Source organism: Geotrypetes seraphini, chromosome 5, assembly GCF_902459505.1.
Source record: "Geotrypetes seraphini chromosome 5, aGeoSer1.1, whole genome shotgun sequence".
Classification (NCBI taxonomy): Eukaryota; Metazoa; Chordata; class Amphibia; order Gymnophiona; family Dermophiidae; genus Geotrypetes; species Geotrypetes seraphini.
In genome coordinates, this window is record NC_047088.1 from 94,820,659 (window position 1) to 94,834,989 (window position 14,331).

At 40.0% G+C, this 14,331-nt stretch overlaps 1 protein-coding gene across 1 annotated transcript in view; it reads left to right on the top strand.

Annotated features, from left to right (window-relative positions):
* Positions 1 to 12,704, top strand: part of LOC117360578 (claudin-4-like) — a 31,739-nt gene extending 19,035 nt beyond the window's left edge. The window contains exon 2 of the mRNA XM_033944531.1: positions 8,948 to 12,704. Within this exon, the coding sequence (XP_033800422.1) occupies positions 8,964 to 9,593 (630 nt within the window). The 5' untranslated portion in view covers positions 8,948 to 8,963 and the 3' untranslated portion in view covers positions 9,594 to 12,704. The remainder of the gene's footprint in view (positions 1 to 8,947) is intronic.
* Positions 12,705 to 14,331: the final 1,627 nt, after the last annotated feature.

Consider the following 14,331-nt stretch of genomic DNA (forward strand, 5'->3'; position numbering starts at 1 on the left):
ATTCCATGAACGTACAGTAAAGAAAATTTTACTTGCATTAGTCCATTCTCAGAAATACATTTGAACACACAGGTTTCAAGTTTCAGAAGGAAAAAAAGTTTAAGAAGTTAAAAGAAAAAGTTAGTCAGGCATCGGCTCCCATGTACTTCAAAAGCACATGTTCACTAAGATGCATGCTGACGGAAAGAGATATAAACAGTTAACAGGGTAGATTAGATTAGAACTTTGTTACCAGGGACAGATTTGTAAGCGACTATTTTTACATATGTTAGCAACGGAGATAAATCATAAAAACAAAATGCAATTGCCGTAACTTTGAAATGCATGTTCCTTAGCAAAAGCAGCGATAACAGCATCAAAACAATATAGGATTCACGGCCACAAAACCTAACAGAGGCAAGCAAGCGTCCCTGAGCTGCTGTACTCAAAGACAATTATTCTTCTAGTTTTCAACATCAGGGGTCAGCAAATGACAGTGATAGGCTGCTTATTGCATCACAGAAATAGACCTCGTACTCTTTGGTTACTGGTATGAAATATATTTATTAGCAATAAATGAAAGTTAGCAAAATACACTGAAAAGCAGCACTATAATATACATACAATGTAGCTAGCTTCTGTCTTAGGATTCATCTCTTCTCTCTCATCCTCCCCCCTTTATGCCATCCAGCATGTCCCTTATATACATTATATCAGTAGACTAGGGTACCTCCTAGTTACTCACTTCTCATTGGTTGTCACATATGTCATTTTTATTGATCTATACACTTATCATGGAGCCATACTGAAATGTGACGTCACCTGGTGCCAAAACTGACCTTTCTATATTTCCCTGACAAATGCATTTCCAATACTAAGGCTAATAACTCTGGAGAACAGGCCCCCACCTTCCTGAGTTACACTACTATCCTTGCTAGTGCTTCTTAGGACATTTTATCATGAACTGTACTGTTCTGAAAAGTCCCAAAACAATGATGCCACAGTCAGGAGATCTGACTGCTGGTTTTTGGAGCAAAGGTGAATCTCTCTCTTTTGCTGACAGAGAGAAAAATGACTGCTTAGAAGTCTGAATTCATATGCACAATGTCTCTCTTAGAAATATAACTATTTGAGGTTTCGCAGGGGTCTTCGCCTACAATATATGCAGGTCTTATGCTTGTGTCATCTTCTGCCTACATTTTCATGCAGGTCTTATTCCTGATTTTCCTGATTCATCCTCACATCCCCACAAAGTTCAGAATAAAACCGTTCATACCTGACTCCGGAACATCAGCATCTGGTATAGGAAAGCCTAGTAGAACTGCACAGAGGTGGCTTAAGGAGTTTGGGGGGGGGAGGGGCTAGTGAACTCAGGCCCATAATCCACTCTAATCACTACAGTGGGAGCTACAGCCCCAGTACCCTGGGGTTGTGGGTTCAAATCCTGCACTGCTCCTTGTGACCCTGGGCAATTCACTTAATCCCCCAGTGGCCCAGGTACATTAGATAGTGTGAGCCCTCTGGGACATATAGGGAAAAATGCTTGAGTACCTGAATAATTGTAATCCACGTAGAATTGTATTATATGCGGAATATAAATAATTAAATAAAAAATTAAATTAATGGTGGAAAATGTGAGCCCATAAAAAAAAAAACCCAAACCCTATAGTCTTTGTTTTGTTCTATTTCTATCATTTAAATTTCTCCAGAATTCTACTGTTCAACGGCTCCCCCTTCTGCTTCTATTCCTTTCTCTCCTCTCTTCTACCTTCCAAAGTATTTAGATCAATGCTGTCTTGTTAAAATGTTTATTTTATTTTTATTTTTCCTCTAACTCTACTTTTCACTTCTCTATTACCCTCCAGGTACTTTAGTTAGATTGTGAGCCTTCGGGACAGTAAGGGAATTTTTCAAGTACCTTTCTTATTTCTAATCTTAATGTATATTTTCTGTAAACCGCTTAGAACCTAACGGATGTAGCGGTATATAAGAAATAAATTACATTACATTACATTACATTACATATAGTACTGCCATATAGGTGCTACCTGCAGCCATAAGGGCTATTGGGGTTGTAGACAGATGGGTATAGTGGGTTTTGGGGGACGCACCATAACCTATAAGGGAGTTCTGGTGAAATGTTTATGTGGCACCCATATTGTGAAATTCATAGCAGTGCCCTGTAAGGTGTCCCACTGCTCTGTTGCCATGTCTGGGTGGCCAGTCCATCACAATGCTGGCCCCTTCCATGTCTAAAAGGTCTTGTTCTGGGTGTTTGGGACTTTAACAAATTTTTGGTTGAGAATATGGTACTGTATATAGATATAACCCACAAAGAATCCACTCATTAAAAACACAAATTAAATTCATTCACAAGTTATGCCAATGTGATCCAAGTAAACCAATATCAATAAATATAATATAAATGCATTAAAAGCACTACAACTTTATTCATAGCTTATTATTGCATCACAAGTAAACATACAAACATACATACATACACCTGAAAAAGGAGGCAAAGGAATCCACTAAGTTCATATTATAGAAAAGAAATTCAAAAGTCACTTAGCTCGAGTTGATCAGTGGGTGATGATATTGTACATGAATCATATAGCTCGAGTTAATCCAAACTTCGGTTCGCGTAGTTTCAAAAACAAAGTCAAAGGGACAAGGTGGAGTCCTGAGTCATCCGGTAAAAAACATCACATGGTAAAAGTTCATATGAGGGTGAATCCCAAAGTGTTAAAGTGCAAGTGCAAAAAAATGTCCAAAGTGAGCAAATACTTCATCCAATATCCACAAAACCAGCCAATTCCCTCCTCCTCAACATAAGCCGTGTTTCGATGGCTTTCTTTATCAAGAGGAAGAATCGTGCTAAAAACAAAATGAAACACCAACACATCAACATAACCAAAAAGAACCTAACAAATCAATTATTATAAGACAAACAAAATAAATATAAATACACGCAATCATATCGGGCAGGAGATAGAAGCTATCTTAATCCAAAAGCAAAGATGGCTACCGCCACGCAAACGTCATGACAGTAGAGAGAGGGCGGAGCATTAAATAGACCACAGCATGATAACAGCTGAATTAGCTTAAAAAATGAAAACAATCAAAAAAATCTGAAGAAAAAAATAATTAAACAAGTAAAAAAAAAAGCGAAAAAAGTAATACAAATAAAAATTAATGTAACACTAGCCACTCGATCTCTCTGTTTAACCCATTAGGTATCACAGTGTGCCACGCAAAAATCAGATGCTGTTCATGATAAGTAAGCAGCCGAGAAATATCCCCCCCAGTTGTGGTAACAAACTGTTTAAAAACACAAAAACGCAAATCAGATAACGAGTGGTGGAATTGGGCCCAAAGATCCACCAAAGGGGCATCACTTTTCTGAGTTCTAATACAGCTGAGATGTTTGGCAATACGGAGTTTAATGGCACTCTTAGTTTGACCAATATAAAGCTTATGGCATGGACAGAAAATACCATAAACAACCTGAGTAGAATTGCAGTCAGTTTTATGATGTAATTTAAACCTCATATCCACATTAGGAATAAGTACACAATCAGTGCTCATAGAATATTGGCAATACCTACACTTACCACACGGGGTATGACCCATCTCATTATGGTTAATTGAAAGAAATGAATGATGTTTCAAGCATTCCCCTAGATTTTTACTGTGTGTGAAAGCAAACCTAGGCTTATTTCTGAACTCGGAATGAAAATTTAGCAAATGCCAATGTTGACCAATGATATTCTGTACGTGAGTAGACAAGGAAGAAAAAGGAAGCACACAAGTCATCCTTTGATCAGATATCTCACTAGAAGGTTTAAGAAGGAATAACCATTGAAGTTCAGCATGGGTGGCACGTTTAGCTGCACGTCTTAACATTCAGGTAGGATATCCACGCTGTCTAAATCTTCAGGACATATGATGGCTTTGGATTTTAAAATCCATGTCAGAAGAAAACAAACGTTTCAATCTTAACATTTGAAACATAGGTATACAATTGCGCAAAAGTTTTGGATGATAACTACGATAATGAAGTACGGTGTTAGTGTCTGGGTTTTCAAAAGATTGAAGTATCAAATAGTCCATCGCGATACTGTAACTGTATATCCAAAAAATTAATAAAGGTGGAATGGAAAGTCATGGTGAATTGAATGTTATAATCACATTGATTAAGATACAGCAAAAAACTGTCTAATTCAACCTGAGATCCCTGCCAAATAATAAAAATATCATCTATGTACCTCCTCCAATAAAGCACATAAGAAGAAAAAATGACTCCTCAAAAATGGCCATAAAAAGAAAAGCAACAGAAGGGGCCACAGTAGCACCCATAGCAACACCTTTCTTTTGGAAGTAAAACGACTCATTAAATATAGATAGACATAGTGGCAGTCTGGACGATCAATGCCTGGCTGTAGAAATAGATGATTTTGGGGGGGGGGGGAAAATGGGGGATGTACTTTTCGAGAATGGACATTTTTCCACTGCTGACTTTGGGCGACCAATGTGTTTCCCTGAAAATAAGCCCTAGCATGAATTTCGGGGTAGGTCCTAATATAAGCCCTACCCCAAAAATAAGCCCTAATTAAGATCTCTCTCTCCCATCCTTTTGTGCACCGGAACCTCACCGACCCTCCCACCATGAGCCTTACTTCGTGGCCCTCTCCCACTGGGGCCTTCCCTCTGCTGCATCACTGATGACATCATCAGTGACACGTCAGAGGGAAGGCCGTGAAGCAACCTATTGCCAGTGAAAACCTCATTGCATTAAAATGGCGATCACAGTAAAAGCCTAAAGAAAAGAAGCAAACAATTACTTTTATTCTTTTGCTAAGTTAATGTTATTTGAATTTATTCTGCATCAAACAAGTTGGATGAAGTTACAAAATCTCAGTGATGCAGAAGAGGGAAGGCTTCGGAGGTATGTAAGGCTCATGGTGGGAGGATCGGTGGGGTTCTGGTGCACAAAAGGATGGGAAGGAGGGATAGGTATAACACTGTACGGTGTTTTCTTGCTGAGGATGTGGTTTTAGTCAGGACACTCATTTTCAGTATGCATTATCTTGGAAAATAATGTGATGTGTGAAATGCCATTACTACTGGCAGGTATAGTGATAGTGTGGTTCTGGAGGTAGTCTTTGAAGGCTTTTTTGTGTCATGCTCTGGTACACAGGGTATCCTGGCTTCTAAACATGGCAAATGTCAAGGGTAGATACCATGTTTCCCCAAAAATAAAATATTCTCCGAAAATAAGTCCTAGTGCGTTTTTTGGAGCACAAATTAATATAAGACCCTGTCTTATTTTTGAGGAAACATGGTAGCGCCCTATGTCCAAATCGGACTTAGACGTATTTTTTGATTATGCCAAAGTATGCAAATCTATCTCATGAATGTTTATTAAAGAGGAGAGTGTGGTGTGGTGGTTAGAGCTACAGCCTCAGCACCCTGAGATTATGGGTTAAAATCCCATGCTGCTCTTTGTGACCCTGGGCAAGTCACTTAATCCTCCACTGCCCCAGGTACATTAGATAGATTGTGAGGCCTCTGGGACAGATAAGGAAAATGCTTGAATACCTGATTTGTAACCCATTCTGAGCTCCTTTTTGGAGGACAGGCTAAAAAAAACAAATAAATAAATAACAGATATGCCTGAAGGACAGGTTGAGAACCACTGACACAAAGATGTTGGACAATCACTGGTCTCCCTTCAACTCAAGGAACTATGCAACTAAGTAGCTGTAAAATGTATTGGACATGAGGAATTCTATTTATGCAGCATTTTATTAACAGGGTAACAGAGAAACATCCAACTTGATGTTCATTAGGGGACAGGATATATGTACCAATGGAGGTGCTAGCTATGCACATAAATCTATCTCATGTATGCTCCATTGTGGATATGCTGAAAAGTCACTGGCTGATTATGTCCCAAGGACTGGGATGAGAATGGTGTAACAATAGGGTGTATAGGGTTTCCTTTGGAGTATGACACGGGGACAAAGTTTGCATTCGTCCCCGCGAATTCTGTCCCCATCTACATGGACTCGTCCTCATTTGCACAAGCCTCAAACACTTATGATTTAATATTTAAATCTTTTTATTAAAATATAGAAAAGGAATATTCTGTACAACTAATTATAAATCACAGATAGAGCCTTCCATTTTGATCTGATTTTGGTACAACCTTCCCAAAGATTTTACATCATCTGGGAAGGTACAGTAACTGGAGTATCTTTCAAACATGGGTGTAGAAGAGAACCCAAACTATGTAATGGATAAACAGAAAATAAGTGTCTATTAAATGTTGGAAATGCTCCTTGATGCCATCAATGATGGATAAATCTGTTGCAGTAACAGTAAGATGCTTGTCAGATGATGGAAGAACGTTGCAGATAGTAGGAGTCTAATCAGCAGACAAGACTCATCAAAGACAGACAAGACACAAATGTCATTTAACAGTAGTTAATTTAAATCCAAAAGCAGATCCTTCAGTTTTTTTAAATCATTGAATTGCCAATTGTCTAAGATATGTTAAGTTTTTACATATTGATACTAGTCTCAAGTTTTTAGAGTGACAGGGGGACAAAGTTTGTCCCCATCTCCATGGGCTCTGTCTCCATCTCCACCCCGTGGATAACCATGTCCCTGTGCCATTCTCTAATTTCCTTTAAGATGAGACAATGTTGAAAAAGAAAATAAGGCCTAATTCATTTCCTAGGCTTACCAATTGAATGCTGTTATCATGGGACAGGCTAAACAAGTCCAAGTATTGCCTCCTGTGTAAGCTAAGACATGCTTATTGTAGAGAAACTGGAACTACAAATCTATAGCTGCCTTGGTGATAAGCACTAGAGAATGACACGGTGACGGTTTACCCGCGGCCACCGCATTTAAGCCGCGGGTCACCGCCGAAAACGGGGAAGAAAACTAGCAGTCGCTGCGGTGACGGGGACAAGGCCATTCACCGACCGCGGAAACGGTGAACAGGTTTGTCCCCGCGGGCCAATGTACCCCCTTCTAGGAACCGCTATTTACCGCCCGACGCCCGATTCACCCCCCCAGCAGGACCGCTCGCACCCCCACCCCGAACGACCGCTCGCACGCGCTCCCACCCGCACCCGCGATCGGAGCAAGAGGGAGCCCAAGCCCTCTTGCCCGGCCGACTCCCCGACGTCCGATACATCCCCCCCCCGGCAGGACCACTCGCACCCCCACCCCGAAGGACCGCCGACTTCCCGACAATATCGGGCCAGAAGGGAGCCCAAACCCTCCTGGCCACGGCGACCCCCTAACCCCACCCCGCACTACATTACGGGCAGGAGGGATCCCAGGCCCTCCTGCCCTCGACGCAAACCCCCCTCCCCCCCAACGACCGCCCCCCCCAAGAACCTCCGACCGCCCCCCCAGCCGACCCGCGACCCCCCTGGCGACCCCCACGACCCTGCCACCCCCCTTCCCCGTACCTTTGGTAGTTGGCCGGACAGACGGGAGCCAAACCCGCCTGTCCGGCAGGCAGCCAACGAAGGAATGAGGCCGGATTGGCCCATCCATCCTAAAGCTCCGCCTACTGGTGGGGCCTAAGGCGTGTGGGCCAATCAGAATAGGCCCTGGAGCCTTAGGTCCCACCTGGGGGCGCGGCCTGAGGCACATGGGCCCAACCCGACCATGTGCCTCAGGCCGCGCCCCCAGGTGGGACCTAAGGCTCCAGGGCCTATTCTGATTGGCCCACGCGCCTTAGGCCCCACCAGTAGGCGGAGCTTTAGGATGGATGGGCCAATCCGGCCTCATTCCTTCGTTGGCTGCCTGCCGGACAGGCGGTTTTGGCTCCCGTCTGTCCGGCCAACTACCAAAGGTACGGGGAAGGGGGGTGGGGGTGGGGGGGTCGCCAGGGGGGTCGTGGGTCGGCTGGGGGGGGCGGTCGTTGGGGGGAGGGGGGTTTGCGTCGAGGGCAGGAGGGCTGCAGTGCAGAACATAAGCCTTTCATTAAGACAATCCTGGTTCGCTTTTCCAAGTTAAAACAATTAGAAAAATATTTCTGGAGTGCTGTAATAAATTAAAATTAATAGTGCTCAGAACCCCCAAGGTAACTTCAGGCATCATTTTGAAGCTGGGGGGGGGCGGTCGTTGGGGGGAGGGGGGTTTGCGTCGAGGGCAGGAGGGCCTGGGATCCCTCCTGCCCGTAATGTAGTGCGGGGTGGGGTTAGGGGGTCGCCGTGGCCAGGAGGATTTGGGCTCCCTCCTGGCCCGATATTGTTGGGGAGTCGGCGGTCCTTCGGGGGGAGGGATGTATCGGACGTCGGGGGGGGGGGGGCATCAGGCTTTCAGGATGGGGACAGACCTTCAAGGGGGGACAGTGCAGGGAAGTCAGGGAATTTATATTAATTAATTTTTTCTCTGCGTGTTTTGTTTTTGTATAGTTATTAACTAATATTTAACTAAGTTTTAAAGTTTTAAAGAATGTTTCCTTTATACGTAAATAAAGAAAAGTGAATGGGATTGCAGTGGCGGTGACGGGGCGGTGAATGGGGTGGCAGTGGCGGTGACGGGGCGGTGAAGAGGATGGTGAGACGGGGACGGGGCGGTGACGGGGATGGTGAGACGGGGACGGGGCGGTGACGGGGACCAATTTTTTCACCGTGTCATTCTCTAATAAGCACCCCAGATGACCAAGAGCCATTATTACCTCAATATAGTATTTTCTAATTGGGTTATTTATACCAGTGTTTCTCAACTCTGCTTTGGAGTCAGGTTTCAGGATATCCACAATGAATATGCATGAAATTTGAATATAATGGAGGCAGTGTATGCAAATCAAGTTTATGCTTAGTCATTGTGGATATCCTGAAAACCTGACTGGGAGTACTCTAGGACTGAGTTGAGAAATACTGATTTATATGGACTGCATTCTCATCCTCTTTGTGTTTGATATTCTCCTTCTTTCCAGGTTAGAGAGAAGTACAATGGGAGCATCAGGAATCCAGCTGGTGGGCATCATCCTGACCATCTGTGGTCTGATTGGGGCTATTGTGTGCTGTGCTCTACCTAAGTGGAAAGAGACTTCCTTCACTGGTCAGAACATTGTGACAGCCCAGACTACCTGGGAAGGGATTTGGATGACCTGTGTGGTTCAAAGTACAGGCCAAATGCAGTGCAAGACCTATGACTCCATGCTCCAGTTGCCATCAGATATGCAGGCAGCCCGGGCCCTCACCGTGGTTAGCATTGTTCTAGCAGTCTTTGGCGTGCTGGTGGCATTTATGGGTGCTGAGTTTACCACCTGTGTGGAAAATGAGAATGCCAAGTCAAAGATATCTCTGACTGCTGGCATCGTGGTAGCCATAGCCGGCTTGATGCTCATCATCCCTGTTAGCTGGTCAGCCAACACAGTGATCCGCAACTTCTATGATCCAACTACAGTGTCTAAGATGGAACTGGGTGCCAGCATCTTCATTGGTTGGGCCTCCTCTGTCCTGCTGCTCATTGCTGGGGGACTTCTCTGCTGCTTCCGCCCTCGCGGGAGTGGTGGCAGTTACTCAGCACAGTATTATACCAAGAATGCACCCAGCGCACCCAACAAGAACTATATCTAATACATTATAGAAACAGACACACAGATCTCACTGAACAACCTTTAACAGTGACCACCAAAGAAATACTGACTCTTCTATCAAGTCAAAATCTTTTGTTATGGCTGCTGAATTTTTGGGCAAGTTTCATCCAATCGCTGCAACATCAGTCCTCAACCAGGTCTATGAACATGGGCTCCTTCCAGAATTTTGAAATCATGAGCCTTAGATAAGGCCACAAGGTTTCAATACTGCACTATAACTGTCTCCATCCCTCTACCCCAGGTAGCAGCCCAGGTTTGCTTGAAGACCTGAGGACAGAATCAAATCTTCACCTTTCTACATGTACATATTTAGAGCAACACTGCTACCAGTCCTAATTTTGTCCTTCTTAGTTCTTCAAAAATGAATTGGCTTTAAACACACATGCACATATTCACATATGTGTACCATCACATATATATGCATACATATGACACCCCCAATTTGTAAAATACCATATATTCTTAAATTTAGGAAAAAGTTATACCATGAGTTGTTGCATCAAAGGATAGCATTACTGTACATGAAAGGCCAAGGAAAGGAGTACAGGATGATGATAAAGACACTATGACCTCCTTATCCATAACCCGTAACCTCTCTGGAATTCTCTGGAAAAATTGCAAACAGATTTGATTTTCAAGATGTCCACCATTTGATGCATTTGCATGCATAAGGTCTAAAATACAAAACTAATATGAATAGCTTAGTTACTATGAAAACCAGATCCACTCTCAGTAACCAGAGCTGAAAATGTTTGGACTGGAAGGATCACCGCCTTTTCATACTCGGAGACATGTAGGACCAAATCTCATACTTTCTACCAGAGAACTCTAGGTTCCTCCTGATCTATTGAACCACGGCTGCACTAAGATATCATCGGACAGTATCACAGACACAGAAAACAGCACAGCAGCATTAATATGTTATTGGACACTATTCAAGGTGCTTTGTCATTGATGAGAGCTGGAACAGATGATGAAAACAAAAATGATGATGCAGACTAACTATATTGTATATTATATCACTGTAATCTTTCTATGATATTATTGTATAAACTGCATTCTCTGGTTCTTAAGCTCTCAATATTTCTTTCACTTTTTGTACATAATAAATCATTTTCCTCTTTTGTTGCTGAATGTGGTTGTAAATACTTTTATAAAGTTACAGTACTACCATTAAAATCAGTGCCTCCAGAAAAAATTGAGAATGATCTCTTGGAAATTAATAAGATTCAGTCCACTATGATTAGAGATAATTTGAACCTGAGAAGGAAGATGGAAATTTTGGAGAACAATAGCTGATCAAACAATCTCAGAATTTTGAATTTTCCCCAAATATCCTCAATCTCAGCTACAGAAATTTAAAAAAAAAATATTTTCAAGATTTATTTGATATTTCAGAAGAAATTTTTCCCCCTTTTTCAAAAATCTATTATCTTGGGGGCGTGGCTTAACGCGAGCACAGAATGGAAGTGTGATCTCGACGCTCCTCTCCAAATGGGCAACTGACATAAAATAAAAATATCCCAATATTAATTATTTCAATTGAAAATACTCACAATTGAAGCAGAAACTATTGAAAATCTATATATAACATTTTCCTGAAGAAACGAAGACAAGAACTGAGCAAGAGAAACCAAAGAGAGATTTGCCGGTTTTTTCTCCCTCATCGGTGAGACGGCGAGACGTTGGATTAAAGAAAGAAGAAATAAAAGAGAGAAGAGTTGGCAGATTGGATAAAGTCCTCCTCTGAAACTTAAAAGTTTTAGCGCTGAAGCGAAGACATCGGGGGACTAGAGCGGAGAGGCACTGGTGACAGGAAGCTGACGGTTTGAACAAAAACTTGTGCCCGCTGAGGGGGATAAATCCTGAAGTAAGTGAACAAGGGAAGTGATAAGATCGGCGAAAACTGTTATAACATAAATCAATTACTAAAGATAATATCTTTAATATAAACAAAAGATAATTTGAAAACATTTCCTGACAAAAAAAAAAAAAAAAAAACGCAGAAAAGATCTGAAGCGAAGGAGAAAAGTAAGGCTACTAATTTTTACCGGTCTTTCTGTGTGGTGATATGACATGAAAGTGAGAAGAGCTGTAAAAAATTAGTAACTGATTAATATTGAAAAAGGGACGGATTCCATTGTGAAACCGTTGTTAACTAGATCCCTGAGTTGCGGCGGTTTGAAGCGCTGAGTCGGAGCCTGAGAGATTAATTGATACTTTTATTGTCTTCCCTTGGCGCTAAATCGGCGCAGCAGTAAGCAAGATAACTTATAAAAAGGGAAAAGAAATGTCAGCAAAAACAAACTGATGATACTGAAGGTCATAAAAATTTTAAGAAAGTGTGATTATATCATTTGCTGATTTGAAAACTGAGAAAAAGAATGCGGCAGTTGAAATGGGATAAGTGCTGACAATAAACGGGAATACAGAAAACCAGTTGTGATTTTGGCAGTTTCATTGAAATTGAATGCAGTGTTGAAACCAGCAAATTACAAATGAAAGATCAGTATTGATTGAAAAAAGGAATTTGTGTTCTGACCAATTTTTTTTTCTTTGACAAAAAAGGGGATTAAAAAAAAAAAAAAAAATTGAGAGAGAGAAGGACTTACATTTCTCTTAAAAATTGGGTGCCTTAGCACTGAAGACAAATAAATGTCAGCTTACTTATAAAAAACAAATACTGAATTCAATATCAATTTCCTCTTGCAAAGCTGCGATTGGGCTTGTGAGAGAGGAGACACGGGAAAAAAAAATATTCAACGGACCTCTAAAAAACTGAAACAGCAAGATATTGAGGAATTGAGAGACGCTGAGAAAAAACAGAAGAAAATTGCTTAAAGCTGATCAAAATTGAAAAATAACTCTAATAAAGGGTTGCTCTCCTTAATCAGAGCTGCGATTGGGCTTGTAAGAGGAGAGAAAAAAAAAAAAAAAAAAAAGTTCCCCTACAACATTGAAAAACTGAAAGTGAGGAAAACATAGGTAAAGGAAAAAGAAAAGAACTTACAAAGAAAACTTTCTATTTCAAAGATATAACAAAATCTTGGAAGAAAAGAGATTAAAAAAAAAAAAAAAAAAAAAAAAAAAACCTAAAAATATCAAATATAAAAGATTTAAATACAAGAAATAATAATAACTAAGGAAAAGTGAACAATAAAATGGCAAGTACTAGACAAAACAAAAATGAGACAGGTACATCTGCAAAAAGACAGAAACAAGAACAAATAACACCTAGCAAGATACCACTTCCTATTGAAGAATCAGACACATTAAGCAAAGCTGAAGTCATGGAAGAATTAAAACAAATCAAACAAATGTTGAAAGAAACTATTACTAATATGTCTGATATGAAAGAAGAAATTTTAAATATACATAGACAAATGGAAGTTAACGACAAAAGAACAACTGAATTAGAATCAAAAATGGAAATTATAGAATGTGAATCAAAAAGATGTAAAAACGACAACCTGGAATTAAACAAATTAAAAGATCAACTGGAGGATTACGAGAATAGAGGAAGAAGAAAGAACATCAAACTCTTTGGAATACAAGAAAATCTAGAGGGGAAAAATACTATCCTTTTCCTTGAAAATTTAATTCCAAAAATTCTACAATTAGACTTGAAACAAACAATCGAAATCGAAAGGGCACATAGAATCCCAATAAAAAATTCAGAAAATAAAAACAGACCAAGACCAATCATTTTCAAAATGTTGAGATATCAGCAAGCACTAGAGATACTAAATGCTGCAAAAAAAGATAAAAACTTAAACTATAAAGGATCAAGATTATGGTTTTTACCAGATTTCGCCAAAAACACAGCATCTAAAAGGAAAAGACTACTAGATATGAGACCACTACTCAAAGAAAAAGGATTTAAATATGGACTATACTATCCAGCGAAAATGAGAGTGTCATCTGGAGACAAGTCGTTATATTTTGAGGATCCCGAAAAACTAAAAGAGTTTCTATCTAAACCAGAACCTATGATATATTAACAAAATATATTAAAAAGGTTTTGAAGACTCTATGAAAAATTAGGAAATACAACATATCGAAATATTGAAGAAATGGAGGAAAACAATACAAAGAAAAGACAATAATAATTATATGAAAGAAAGAACAGAATATATGAAAATTATTAAATAATACACTGCATACAAGTTTAAAATAATTATATATTGAAATCAAAATACTAAGGTAATACAAATTAACACATTGTTAAATAAAAAATTGATACATTAATAAAATGTTATGGAAAATGATTAAATGAATATAAAAGATCAATATAGATATATAGAAGGGAAATTTGTTAAACAATTGAATATTGATTGCCTGGAATGGGGAGAATGTTAGGATTATATTTCCAATGTGCATCCTTAAGCAGCCAATGAATTGGGTGGGAAAGGGAGGGATAAGAAGAATATTCAATAGAATAATTAAGGGAGATTCATTAGGGTTTAATATGTGTGTCATGAGGAAAATTTTTTGGTTATTAAATATGAAAGAGGAGAGGAAGAATAAGATAATGAAAGGTATCAAAATATATAATGTCTATTAAAATATATTCCATTAATGTCAATGGCCTGAATCATGTAATTAAAAGGGAAAAAATATTAACATATTTAAAAAAACAAAATGCAGATATTTACTGTCTGCAAGAGACCCATCTTAATATGAAGGAATCACAAAAATTATCAGGTGGATGGATAAAA